Genomic DNA, 15040 nt, shown 5'->3' with positions numbered 1-15040 from the left:
TAAGTAGAGAAATTAATGCTCTGTGGAAATGAGAGGCTTAAGCCTACTGAAATAAGGCTCCTCTAAATTGCGAAAGCTGGCATCAGAATTTTGAGGTGTGTTGATCTGCAGCTAGCACATGGGCCTCGCTTCTCTAGGAGGAATTTAAAAGCATTCTCAGGGTTTCTGGGTCACTTGGATATTTTTTTTCCTCATTGCATTCCTCACAATGTACCTCACTACATAACAAAAGCTGCTTCACTGCATGATGTTGACATCTTCAGGTTATTTCAGAATTAATCTTAATGTGATTGCTTTTTTTATGTCTAGAAGTAATTGTAAGAAGGAAGAGATTTCTGAAGGGGTAACCAATGCATTTCCTGGACAGCTGTTTCAACAAATAGCGTATCTTAAAACACACATCTCTTAACAGTATATGAAGTTAAGTAGTGTAAGAGATCTGTAGATTTCAGATGTTACTTGTTTGGATTTTATTTGTGAATGTGTATATATGTCACAAAATTGTCATTCATGGCTGTAAGGTTTTTGGGATTTTATTTCATCAGATCTGAACTGATGACTTTTAAGGCAGGATAGTTTAAAAAATAAACCACAAAAAAACAACAAAAAAAGTGCCAAACAACAAAAACAAAATGAAGAGACAAGCATTCTTTTAACTTGATAGATGTAGAGACCTGTGTAATAAACCCATGAGAGTTCTCTGGCTCAATTGTTTCCCAAAAAGGTTGTTTTAATTGATTATTTTGTAACTTCATAATATCAGGGTTGTTTTTATATATTTGAATCTTGTCAGATATTTTCTAAGGGGTAGAAGTAACAAGACTATAGGTTCTACTCAATTTCAAGGCTATAAGATAACAAGAAGACTTGTATTTTCTCTTCAGCATATTCTTAAGGATATAATTTGGCAAGATTTCTTTGGTTTTGGTGCTCGTGGTTTTTTTCCTTGTATGTTAAACGGAGACAAGATAAAGGAGACAGGGCGAGAATTTATAGTGTGCTGCTATCAACTTCCACTGGTATCTGGAAGAGTTAACTTGATTGGAATATCCAGCAAAAACTGAAAGCTCTGTTTGCCTTGTCTTGTTGGTTTCACTGATTTATTTGAATTCTTATTGAAGTGCAGTAGAGAATTACCATGTACTCCTTCCATCCCCAAAGATGTATTGCTTAACCTTCTGTTATCAAATCATTTTTTAAACTAGATGAGATGTTTGTGATGTAATCTGATGTGTAACAGAAACAGTAGGACTTCCCAGAACTGATTTCTAGTTTGAACTATGACATGTATTTTGCTGTAAAAACATTATATTCCCAAACAGTTCTGTGGCTGGTAAATCCATTTTCAGTCCTTAGTATGTGGTTACAGTGATTATTTGAGAGACTTGTTTTTGTAAATATTTTTACTCATCAGGTTTGTGCTGTAGTTTGAAAACTTTCTAATCAATGATGTGACCACTTCTAGCTGAATCTTTTTTGCTTGCACAGACCATTGTAGCAAACTCCAAGGTAAAGAGTAATGAAGCTCACCCTCATGTAGCCTGTGCAGATGGTTGGAGGTTCAGGCCAACAATAGGGTACCTCAGCTGAGTGATGTGAGTCAGCCCTGGGTGACTCCAGTCCTTACTGTCAGGTCAAGAGCCCTTTACCAAAGCCTTAGGTTTGCTTTAGTTGCAATTGTAGTGTTGTCCTGGCAAGTCATTTGCAGCTCTGTACATGAAAAATAGAAGAAAAAAATACCATTTATACCCTTACCCCTGCCCAACCCCTTCAAAATCTGGATCTGGAGTATATGACTGTATTTGTCAGCAGGAGTGAAGGAAGAACTCACTTTTTCATATGGTTCCTGTATTCTTTTCTGCCTTCTTTTCAAGTTATGTTGGGTTTTTATGTACTAAAAATGCTTACTTCTTTTTTTTTACTTTCCAAATGTGAACTGATGGTGACCAGACAAACATTTGTGAAATATGCAGTTTGTTTAATTTGCCATTGGAAGAAAGCCTGATTTTTATTTTTTATAATCCCTATTGCTGCAATAGATATAGTCATTTTCTGAGAAAGCTAGTCACTCTGCTGTATTTGCATACTGTTTTAATTATGAAATTCCTTAAGGACACCTTTCTAGAATTGTATTTTTACATAAGCTGTTTGTCATTTCCTCTTACTCGATTTCCTCCTGCAAGTCATGCAGAAATCAAAGCAACTGCTAATATGGGGGGGAAATATTTAAAGTTCCATGGATTTGCTATTTAACATGTTGTGTTTCTAAAAATATTACTTTGACTAAATAATTATTTCTAATTATTTTTACCTCTGCTATATATATTATTTGTACAGGTGTATTATTAGCCAGGAGGTTTAAGGTGGAGATATTTCCTCCTAGTTATGTAGCATGTATAAATAGACATAGGCAAAACAAGTACAAGTCAGTTTGGGTTTGTAGTTGCAGGTGCCTGGCTACAGAAAGAGCAAACTAGTAGTCTTCTCTAAACTCATAAGCTGCCATTAGCAGGTACAAACAAAAGGTGCAGTTTGGCAAAGTACCATTTTCTGTGAAATGCATCCCAAGCCTAACTGTAGCCTGAGGAAAGCTGGAGCAAATAGTTGCTGGAGACAAATGTCTGTAAAGGAAAAGCATCTTCTTCTAAGATGCCAGATGAATCTCTTCCTTAGCAGAGAGATAATCGAAACATCTGGAGAGGTGAAGATGGAAGGGAAACTGCTTAGCATTCTGCATAGCTGTAAGTGCAAATAAAATGTGACTGGAAATGCAAGGGGTTTAAGCTGCAGACTGACAGGAGGATGAGGCATGCAGAAGAGGGGATCTTGGATAATGATGTCTTAAGTAAGGGAGGGATCATCTGACTCTTTCAGCCAAAAGGGCTAAAGTTGCTTTTTCTGTCCGTACAGGAATGGTCTTAATCTCTAATCTAGTAGCTGATTCCAAGCCATAGTAAGGAATACTGAAAGTAGCAGTACAGAAATGCTGAAAAGGTGTGTGTTGGTCTGAGGAGGCTACTGTGTCGGGTAAAGTCCTGTGGAATAAGACTTGAATGCCTGCTGAATGAAAAGTGCAAAGAGCTTAGTTTGCTGGACCTCTGAATGCACATGGGTGGAAAAAGCTTTGTCTTGGAGCTGTTACCATCAGAATCATCCATTCTAAATGAGTGTGAACGCTGCCTTGGTGCTAGCTGAGGGTTCAGATTGGGAAGGCAGGTACTGAGCTGGGGTGACTGGATAGTTATGCTAAGGTTAGTGGTTTTAATGCTTCAGTTTCAAAATCTGTCTGTGTCTGAACAAGAAAAAAACTTGTGCTTGCTGCTCTTATTTTTGAAAAACTAAGTAATAGCCAGTGTCCTTCTGGGTTTGCACCTCACTCGGGTAAACATTCTGCTTTTTTTCCCTCGCTGTTTGTGCCTGTTTACAGAGGGGGGTTTTGCAGATATCAGCATTCTGGCTGGGTGCTACAGGGTGCTTTGTAAGCATGTGTGCATCCTATGGTTTACATGAAGTATTAGCTAATTCTCACTCAAGGATGTTCCATCTTTTGCAATACTAATTTTAGCAGCTCGGGGAAGAGGAGGTGGTGGTAGCTGCAGCTAAGAGTAACCAAACTGGGGGCTGTTAAAGAGGGTTAGTCATAAGTTGGTAAATTGAAGAAATGTCACATGAGGATGAAAAGCTTCAGGAAAAAATAAAGTTCTGTCCTGTGAGGGTTTTTACATTCCACTCCATATAGCAGGCCATGATAGGAGTCTCCAGGGGCTTACAAAACTGCTGGTTTTGGCTATGGTTTTTATACCAACATTACAAAATAAGTCAAGATTACGCTGCTTTCCCACTGAAATTTCCATTTCCCCACACTTTTTATTCTCATGTGCCTTTTAAAAGCTTGCATGTGACTAACTTCAGTGTTTTCTCTGACTTCTGCTTTTTGGTATAAATGACCAATGATTCTTTGTGAGAGAAGCAACTTAGCAGAATATAGACCTCATGAAAGTAGGGCTCCAGAAAACCATATCTGGTCCTTGGGGGCATATCTGTAGTGTTAGAAAATGATAAACCTTACAGGCAAAGTGTGTGGTGGTGATTGTGACCAGAAAAGACCTGTACTACAAAGTCCTATTCTGTACAGAAATGCTAATACCTCCTAGAGCAGCCCTAGTAATTGTATGCAGGAAATTGACTATAAAACTGAGTCAGAGGCCAATTACCAACTATATCAGAACACCCATGGTGTAATTTCTCCTGGAGAGTCAAACACCTACTGCAGTAGCAGAGCTGGAGAAGAGCAGAGGAACAATTTCAATGCATTGGTTTTGCTGTCTTCTTGCTGACCTGTCAGCCTGTAGTCATCTTTTGGTTCAGAAATCTTGAAGCAGAGTAAAAAGTTGATTTAAGTAGCAGGTGAAGAACTCGGTAAGAGAATTGGTAGCTGCTGTGTATATGAGTGGCAGCCAAATATCAGCTGTGGGCCACAGCAGCCATTCACTACTAGATGGTAAACCCTGGCTGAGGGATCTTGGTGCTGCAGCGTAGGCTTCTAAAGTGTACTGATGCTGGTGAGGATCGAGGTTGCTGCGGTAGTGGAGCTTCACTGGACTTCTCTCACCCTTTATTGCTTCTCCTAAGCCTCCTTTCTTTCAGCTTAAAATCCTGGACTCCCAAATGCTAAACAGGGTGTTCCTGGTAGATCTGCACCTGTCCCTTGAGCTTGCAGAGTTCCTCTGATGAGGGCTGTGGTTTGCATATGGTTGCTGGTGGGCACTCGTCATGAATATTTTCCCTGAGAACCCAGAGAAGCCACAGTAAAATGATGTGAGCTTGGTTGCAGAGCTGTCTGATCACCAGAGCTGCTCTTGCTTGCTTAATACTAACACATTTCCAAAGTTTTTCTGACTGGGAGATTTTTCAAAAACTACAGAAAATTTCTTAAGAGATGTGGGAAAGATTTTGCTTATACCCAGAGATGCTTAGATGATGTACCATGTATATTGAGTTTGGTTCTAGCCTTCCTGGACAAAACACTCTCCAAAACTCTTGACTTCATTTTCCTGGAGACATCGTTGGAAGAAGCAGTTGTGAGCAGGTTACAACATTTGCCTGGTGTTTAAGACGCCTCAGTATGGATGAAGGAGAATTCAGACCACTGTAAGGCTCTGACTGATGGAGGATGGGTTGTGTTCTTTCCTTCTCTCAACTTGGCTTCCAAGAGCACAAGGTACCCAAAATCGGGGAAAAGGGAAAGGATGCCACTCTGGCCCAGTGTGGCAGCAGACTGGAGTCCTGGGCTGGTTCTTGTCCTGGGCCCAGCTCATGCAACCTACTCTCATCATTGGACAAAGCATGTGAAAGGTGGTAAGTTGAAGATGCCAGAATGCTGGAGGACCCAGCCTGGAGGGATCACATGTGTGGTGGCTTAACTCTGGCTAAGTGCCATGTGCCACTCAAAGCCACCATACCACTCCCTTTTCCTAACAAGGCAGGGATATGACTTGCTAATTGACTCAGCCTTGGCCAGCAGTGAGTCCATATCACTGGGGAAGCCTCTAGCAGCTTTTCAAAGAAGCCACCCCTGTAACCTCCCCACTACCAAAACCTGGCCACACAAACTCACGACGATGTAACACCATCCTGCCTTCTTGTGGGGCAGCACTGCACTGAGAGGTATATTGTTTAAGCTCCTCCACCAGCTCAAACAGATGCTACTCGTCATGTTATGTAGGAGGAGTATGCTCTTGCTTCTGCCTTTTTTTGAAGTGCTCAACTTGTGTTCATGAATTGTGGAGTTAGTGTGAGGTCTCAGGCAGGGCAGAGGTCAGCACTGCTGTCCCTATCCCTTTTGTATAACTTGGACAGAGACCTTTGGAGCCTCATGTAGAATCTGCACTTCCCTTCTGGGATTAATAGCACAAAATCCTTGGAAGACCCTGCTGGTATTCCCAAGCCACATGTTATTTCAACATTTATAGGCTGTTTCACTTCTGCCAAAACCAGGGAGTGCAAACTGTTCCTGCGATGACAAAAAAATTATTGCAGTTCCCTGTATTTTAGATGGATTCTTCAACTCCTGTGCCATTTTTAGTCTCTGAAATTACTGAAAATTCATAAAGCAACAGTAATTTTGAATGACTTTCAAGCTGGCAAAAGTGTATCTAGCAATAGAAAGCCTCCCACTTGATGTTTTGAGAAGGGAATCTGTCTCAGTAAGCTATTGATTTTTAAGATAGTTTGCATATTTTCAGGAAGCTTAATTTAAAATCCTTCTGTAATGAAAAGAAACTGATCCTGTTTTTTATATATATATATATATATGTCTGTTATAACACAGTAAAGCTCCATTGAAAAGTCTGTATGTAAATGTAAAGTTACTAATTGGTTGTTGGCATAACTATTTTATACATACTATAGTAATGACATCTTAATTCCAACCTCACCTACTCAAAGTGGGACTGAACAGGAACGAGAGAGGATACTAAACCAGTTTGCATAAAGGAAAAAGATTGTGTCAAATATTATGTGCTTTGTAAATCATTCTCTCTTGTTATGTGAAATAACAGTTTTGTGTGGAATGTTCTTCTGTTGGGGTGAGGAAAACAGTACCAGGAGAATATTAATTACACTGAGAAGCAGAGTGATGGTTCAGGCTCAGCTGTCCCTCCACTGCTTCTGCTGCATCAGTGTTGTCTTATTTCCTATCAGTATAGAGAGAGCCTACGCTGTTCCCTGCTCTGTAGGCATATGCAAAAAGATTCCAGAATTGGTTCTCAAAACCACTGCTTACTGTAAGCACTGGAGCAGGAGCTCTACCTTTGAAAGAGCAAAGAGACCACAACGGAATAATGGAAACTGAAAAAAAAAGTAAAAAGAGGGATTATTTAGCTGCCAAACCTGTTTAAGTTGTTTTGGGGTTTTTTTAGGCAAATTAGCATGACTGTTTCCAAATATAACAGGTCACTTCTTCATTTTAATGTGTGCAGGCAAACCAGACTGAGCTGGAGAGAGGTTATCGTGAATACTCAGTTTTTATGTTTAACTGTTTCACTTCTCCAGTCTACTAAAATGCCTGTGTAGAACAGAGTAGGGAGGAGGAAATGATATACACTGAAAAAATGTGGTTACTTTAATGTTTATCTGCCTTTTTTTTGCCTTTTACGGCACTAATATTCCTGTTAGAGAATATTTTTTCCTTTTTTTCTTTTCTGTGTGAAAGACACATGCAAACATGCAAGAGGCCTGACCACACGGAAAAATCATTCAATTGACAAAGCAAGGTGTTCTTAAATGCAAAAAAGCCTGACTAGTTCTTCCCAGGAAGATGATGGTGCAGAAGGTACTGCCACAAGCCTATCTTCTTGTGCCATTAGGAGAGTACCTCTTTCTGACCACGCCCAACAGCGTGCTGGAATCAGTAACTCTCATTTCACTTGATGTAGCTGCTAAACTTTTTGTATACAACTCTTCATCTCTTCAATGTTGCTTCACAAAATACCATAGCAAGGTAAATAGAATATTAAATAAAATTACTCTCATCTTTGTGCCTGAGTTATCATAACCACGTCTGAGTTAAAGTCTGAGAGTTTCTGCCATCAGCTTGATAGGACATCCTCTTCATCTACTTCTTTTTAAAAACTATAGACATTCAAATGTGGAGTCCACATAAAACATCATTACCAAAACAAATTCTGAGGAAGCACTTGGCAAAAGAGGGATCAGTGATGCTGACACCCATCATTATGCCTCACCAAGTTCTCTTGTGGCTTTTTTAAATTAAAGGGAACAGAAAAATAAAAATCTAGTGTAGGAACATAGATTGACTTTAGTCTTTTGCTGTGAAAGAGTTGCTGAACTTAAAGTCTAAATAATGTGAATTTCTACTTTTCCAGCAAAGAATGATCTCTAGATGATCTCTAAAGGTCCCTTCCAACCCCTACCGTTCTATGATTCTATGAATGTGAGGACAGCGTCAGGAAAAAAACTGTGAGGAACTCTTGCTTAAAATGTGGTCAGTTTTCAGTTTTGTACTGAATTGTCTTGGTAATAGTATCTAGTGTTACTGCAGTAGGAAGGAGTTTCTAAAACTGACCAGATAGTGCCACACTCAAGCTGCATCTCCTACCCTCTTCCCACTGTTGCTGCTGTCTGTGTGCTGAGATGACTCTCCAGACCACTCATCATCCAGCTCTGGGAGAACTATGAGGAACAAGATGGCTGGTATCCATTTTGGAAGTGGCAACCTAACTACACAAGACAAAGGAAGGGTTAGACTGTCAGACTGGGGTTTGAGAGGTGAGGTTTTTAGATTCTTCCTTAAAATGCTATGAATACTCTTTCTAAGCAGGTGAGCTTCATGTTTCACAAGTGAAGTGTAGAAGTCTCAACATGGAAGAGATTGTGAACTTAAGAGGCAACTTGAAGAAGTAGAGCAATGGCTTAGACCGTCTCCTTTCTCAAGCATCTGCATGTAGAATAGAATGTCTTGCCATATCTAGGAACAAAAGCTAATGTTTTATCTGAAGGGTTTTGAATAGATTTGTGGTAAGTCTCTGGCAGCTTCTGTAGTTCTCAAGTCACTGGTGGACAGGACGTAAGCCATGGGGAAGGAGAGTCAGGGGTTTAGAAGAACAGGTAACATAACACACCATTAAGCTGTATCTAGTTATAGCTATGAATTGTGACCTTTTCTCTGGAGAAGTATATGAATTACAAAACAACTGTAAACAGGAAAAAAAAATAGGTTGGAGATGTCTGTTGTGAGTCTTTCCTCTATCCCTGCTTGTTGGTCAGACACTTTGTATGTCTTTGCTTTATCACAAGTGGTGAAGCACTTCTGTGTTCACTGCACTATTATTTGCTGCTGGTGTTTAAAGACTGAAATCTCTTCAATGTCTCTGATTAGTTTTCAGACTCCTAATATCTTGTTAGTAGTATATAGTCAATTTACCTGAGAAAAGTTAAAATATTAGCTTTCTGTAGGAGTTGGGAGCCTGGCAAGAGTAGAAGCTGCTTGTGTTAGAGAAAACTTCTAATGTCTGGCTCCATTAGCACGGCCAGCAAGATCGTTTGACAGCGTGTGGTGGGGATTTAGTGTGTTTTGATACCAATTAAACAACATACTTGAACTCTGGTAATGTTCAAAGGGTTGTAGGGAGATAGCTGTAATTAGCATAGACGTAGAAGGGTTATTTCTGTCCTGTTAAGTACTGGTATTTCCCCATGTAACTATGACAGGGTGCATGTATGCTTTTTGAGATTTCTAGCTATTACTTCGTCTGCTTAGATTTAACACTAAACTTATTGGTAGTTAGAAACAGTGGTCTGCAGTCTCTAGCTATGCTGTGAAAGAAATTTTTGGTCACTTTGTCCCAGAGGGGTATTTTGCAGCATACCTGCAGGCCTGTGAAGGAGTGCTGTTACGTAAAACAGCTACCAGGAGAATCCCTAATCCACCTCCAATCCCCGCATTAAGGGAAACATCCGCTTTACTGCACATGCCGTATTGAATTAGAAATCCAACCTGCTGCCACGCCTTCCTAACCTGATGTGTCCCCCTTCTGTTCTAAACACTACTCAGATTATGTTCACTCTCACCCAAACTAAATGCTTTGGTATGTGAGAGCCTTTTATCAAAACATTTCTTACAAGCTTTTCTATTCTGAGGAGCAAGCTGAATTTTTCGTGTGACTGATGCAGACGATCCAACAAAATGCTCAGCAGCTTGTCTTTTAGAAATTATGTGATATCAACTGAACTTTCTTATCTTCAACCTTATCTTGCACCTTATGTTCCATTTGTCCTCTAGATAAAATGTTGTAGAATAACTGAAATGGGTAAATATTTTACTAACCTTTGAGATACCTCGCTGATGATAGTTTTGCCTGTGGGGTCAGTTCTCCTATGATTCAGTGCAATAATATGCAGGTTAAAGTAGTAGAAACACTATTGCTGTCTTGTCTCACAGACTTCTGAAGCTCATTTTTAAAAGTACAGTAGCATCAAGATACTGTCCTGCTTTTGGACACAAGTTGACTTTGCTAGAGAGATTTTAAAGCATTTTTTCAGGGTCATACCTGGTGTCACGCCCTAAAAGGTTACCCAGACTGCAGATGTGTTGAAATTGTGACTGTGTGATAGTAGGATTCTGTATTACACAAGGGAGACTTTTTACTCTAAATTTCTCTACTTCATTACAGATTGCCACAAATACCAAAATATTGCCACTGGCAACTTTACCTATGACTAATAAAACAGATATATAGATATAGAGATAAATGTAAAAAAACCCCAAAAAACTGTTATAAAATATTGGCAACATCAATAGTATGTCAGCAACCAAGTAGGTGTGTACCATTACAGGTTACTTATCACTAGTGAAGCAAATATCCATACTGTAGCAGCAGAAATACTTATATTACTTATATGCACATGTATGTGTATGTTCACGGTAATACCAGTATCAAGCTTATTAGACAGATCTGAGAAGTTGCCAAATCATCCCAGAAGTGAGGACAAACTGATCTCAGAGGGAGACAACCATCCTAGAAGTGGGAGGACAATCCAAACCCTCCCTGGTGAGTGTACAAGATTTGTTAGAAACTTTGTTTGGAGAGTTCAAACTATTTAGGAAAGGAAAAAGTACGTGCAACATGGGAATTTCTCGGAGTGAAAAGCTCCATTACAGGTAGAAATTGACTTTTTTTTGTCACAGAGAAGTAAAGAGGTATAGGACACAGCCACTTTAAGAAGAACATATGAGAAAAGGCTGCAGGAACTGGGGCTGTTTAGTCTGCAGAAGAGGAGACTGAGGGGAGATCTTACTAACATTTATAAATATATAAAGGGTGGGTGTCAGGAGGTTGGGACATCCCTTTTTTCTATAGTAGCTAGCAACAGGACAAGGGGTAATGGGATGAAGCTGGAACACAAAAAGTTCCTCTTAAATATAAAAGAACCCTATTTCACTGTGAGGGTGAGGGAGCCCTGGCACAGGCTGCCCAGAGGGGTTGTGGAGTCTCCTTCCTTGGAGGTCTTCAAAACCCACCTGGACATGTTCCTATGCAACCTGACCTAGGTGAACCTGCTTCTGCAGGGGGGTTGGACTAGATGTTCTCTAAAGGTTCCTTCCAACCCCTACCATTCTGTGATTCTATGTTTTCCTCTTTTTGCAGACAATTTTTCACCTTTTCAGATTATAAATTGCTGCTACAACTTCTGTAAGCACAAGTTTTGTGCTTACCGGTGGCATTCAGGATTCCAGTTTCTAGGCACCCAGCTGTGTACTTCTAAGAGGCCAGCTGCACTTTTCAAGGATGTTTCTGCTTCCCAGGCCTAGTTTCCCAGGTTGACTGACATTTTCTCTATTTCAGCAGACATTTTCTTCTGTTCAGTAATTTTCCCCTTGTAACCAGGTCATCTTTGCTCACATCACCTGCATGTCCAGTTAAGATATGCACTGTGCTGCTAGTAATATTTTAGAGTTTCTTACCCAGCAGGAAACGTGGAGCTGAGTTTGATACGCCTGGGAGGGAAATTATGGAAACTGATTAATCCTGGACCTTAACTTTGACCTTTTATATTTTACTCTTTCTTGTGTGTGTAGAGGGAGGAATATGTTTGAATTTTGACTGAAGATGAAATCCAAGGAGCACTCTGTTCTCATTGTTAAGGTGGATACTCATCTGTGAAGCTCAGTAGATGAATTTCATAGTGGAATGTTCTTATGGATTCTTCTTAAAAGGTCTGTGACCTGTTCTTTGTACCAGCTTCACTCATTCCACAGGAGGAGCTCTTGGGGACAGAGAAGTGTCCTTTGTAAGTTCAGTTCAGCTTTGCTGTATTGTAGATTATTTCAGGGGAAAGAGCAAGGAAGAACATTTCTTCCCCTCTGTTCCCCTGGCTCCAGTTTCTGTTGCTAAGCAAATTTTATAGGATTTAACTAACCAGACACAATGGTTTTACAATGCTGGACCACACTGCTGTCAAAGGAGCAAAAAATACTGCTTTAAAGAGTTGGAAGGGCCAAAACAATTATAGTGGGGGAGATTTGAATTGCAATTATGTATGTGAAGGTTAGGAAACACAATGAAATGGGAAACTGTGACATTACCTAATTATGAAATGCTGTGCTTTTTGTTTTCATAGTTCTGCCTTGTTTGTGGTGTACCCTTCAACTCTACCTCTTTTCATAAAGATATTCTACATGCCTGGCTCTGCTTATCTTCCTAGTGGTCAAGTTTCTGGGAGTTTTGTTTTGTTTTTAAGAGAACAAGATGTAACGTAATCGGAACAACTGGAATTAAGGATGCTGGAACATCTCAGTAGAGTTTTAAGGGCATTGAGGTTAATTTATACTACTTGTGGTTTTCTTACATACACACAATGCATAGTCACATCCTCTTTAAAAAAAAAGCTTAATGAAGAATTTTTTTACCTTTAATGGTCTTGAGAAGATAACATCTCTGTCGAGCTTTGGAACTTTTTGTGATATAGTCATGATATTGCACAAGTTTGAGTGTATTTGAAGTGCAACAGATGTTTCCTCTCAGTTGTGTCCATGCTGTTGTCCCAAACAACGTGAGCCCTTGAAAGTAGTGTAAAATAATTATAAGCATAGTTTTCTTTTGAGATTTAAAATTCCTGTGGATGCATAATTAGGAACAATTCCATGTATAGGTATGCACATATGTTCCTATCTTTCCCATTATTTACAAGAGGGGCAACGTTTACTGCAACAGGGAAAGTTCCCTACTCTTGGGAATAAATTTCAGTTTTAGTTGCTGGAAGATAATTTTGTTTCTGTACTCCAATGCTTCTTTCTGGGGTCACTAATAAAGCATCAGTGTGGAGATGACAGGACTCTTCTGTTTAGTGGAATTCAGCACGTAGCGTCACAGTGGAAGCTGTTGTGTTGTCCTCTCAATTCATGTATCTTTTTCCTATCTCTCCTAATTCTGTACTCTAAATTTCTTAGTGCTGCAGGAATATAGATAATCTACTACCACCTAACTTGCACAACAGATAAAATGATTAGAGATACTGCACAAGAGCCTTCTGCAGTGGGGAGAGTTTGTCAGTTCTTCTGAATATTTGCACTAGGGCTTCAGACCTCAAAACACATAAGGAGTCACAGAAGCTCAGATATTGAAATTATCTGTTTATCAGTGACTTACAAGGCAATACGTGAAAAGAAACAGAAGAGGTTGCTGAAGGGTAGAACATAACATACAAATCATGCAAAATGACATAAAGCCTGAACGCCTGTGTCTGTGTTGATAGTGGAATTAGCAAGTATTTTCTGTTGTGATTTACTTTAAGCTTGAAGTACACATGCTGTCCTACTACTTTTTGACAATGAGCTTAAAAACCAGCCCAGAGACTAAAAATGTGGAGTAATATAAGGTTGTGAACAACAGTGCTGCCAATAACAAAAAAGCAAGGCTAATTAGTCACAAAAAAAGCCTCATACTAATTTCTCATGCAAAAAGTTTTGAGAGTGTATATATGTACTTGCATAAGTAAATATATATATATGTGTGTGTATTTATATATAAAATCTGAACTTAATTCCTCACTTCATAACCTCTTCTTAAAACTGAAAGATACTCTGGTACATAATATGGCCACTTGACATACAAAAGTAGAAATGTATCAGAAATTGATGCATAGAGAGTTATATGACATCATACAACTTCATGAAAGTGTATGGTTCGGTTTCTTCTACCCATAAACATGGGGAAGGAAAACAGATGATTTTTTTTTCTTATTATGACCACTGGAATTAGCAATAGACAACCTTTCTGCTGATTATTTCTTTACGTATCTCTTTTACATAAAGGTAGCTTGTACCAAGGGTACATTGCATCTTGAGAAGAAAACTTTAAAGTTGTTTTCCCTCTTGTTTCAACAATTGTGACTAAACTGTTTGTACATGATAGAGTGCTTTTGTGAAGTCTTTCTAGCCCTTGATTTCTTTTCTTTTTCCTGGTGAGTATATTTCATATAGCACAGATTTAAAAAAAAACAAAAAAAAACCAAAACACCAAAAACTAAAGCCAAACACCTAATCTGTCATAATTAGGTTTTCATTTTTTTACAGAAATACTTCAGGGTAACTGAATTTTTTTCTTCTCCTTTAATTAACAGAGGAGGAGCTCAGGAAGCTGAGAGAAGAAACAAATGCTGAAACGTTAAGGCAGGAGCTGGAAAAGGAACGACAGAGGAGATTAGAACTAGAACAGAAAGTCAATGAAGTACTTAAAGCAAGGTAAGAGAAATGTCTAAAGCAAAGTAAGAGAGATATCTTCATTGCAGAGCTGAAAGCTGCTTGAGATCTCTGACTGTCTGAAGAGTTCTGGTGAAAGCATCCATTTCCAGCCTGGGCTTTCTTAAAATGATTAAGTCACAGAGGGAGATGCTGTGTATGGGGTTTTTTTTTTGTTAAAAATACATCTTTTACACTCATATACATCTGAATTAGTCGACCACACATACTGTCCTAACTGCAGAGGTTTCCTGATGCTTGTCTAGTGGGAATAATCTTTATTTCACCTTCTCTGATGACTTCCCTTTGGGGTCTCGCATAGCTGGATCTATCGATGTGCACTGTGTGATACTGAATGCCAGAGCCTTTGCCATGCCATTGCATGTATTTTACCTGTTAAAAACCTGTGTCATCTCCAGATGGCCCAATCCATGTTATTTCTGTTCTGGCAGCAGCAAGGACATCCCAGTACCACAGCACAACTCTAAATGTGTGGGAGTGACTGGAGTTTGAGCCTTTTTTGCCACTGCAACAACAAATGGAAACATGCTTTGCTAATACTTCTTAAGTCCTTTCAGTCTTGAGTACACTCACTTTGATGACCCAAAGCGTCATCTTTGATGGTGTCTCTCCTTAATCTGCCTGGCTGCACGGACTTTAGATCTTAAGGCTGTAGCAGCTGCTTGGTGGCCTTTTTGTCTAGATCACTTGCATACATAGCTGCCTGTGTTTATCTTCATCAGCAGTAGCTAAGGTTACTTGATTGAGGAGTAGAATCTA

General features: G+C 39.4%; 1 protein-coding gene across 1 annotated transcript in view; it reads left to right on the top strand.

The window, feature by feature from the left end:
* The window catches only part of GRAMD4 (GRAM domain containing 4), an 81055-nt gene that overhangs the window by 34958 nt on the left and 31057 nt on the right, over positions 1–15040 (top strand). The window contains exon 4 of the mRNA XM_062018484.1: positions 14143–14263. Within this exon, the coding sequence (XP_061874468.1) occupies positions 14143–14263 (121 nt within the window). The remainder of the gene's footprint in view (positions 1–14142; positions 14264–15040) is intronic.

Source organism: Colius striatus, chromosome 1 (assembly GCF_028858725.1).
Source record: "Colius striatus isolate bColStr4 chromosome 1, bColStr4.1.hap1, whole genome shotgun sequence".
Lineage (NCBI taxonomy): Eukaryota > Metazoa > Chordata > Aves > Coliiformes > Coliidae > Colius > Colius striatus.
This window is presented reverse-complemented; position numbering and strand designations above follow the sequence as displayed.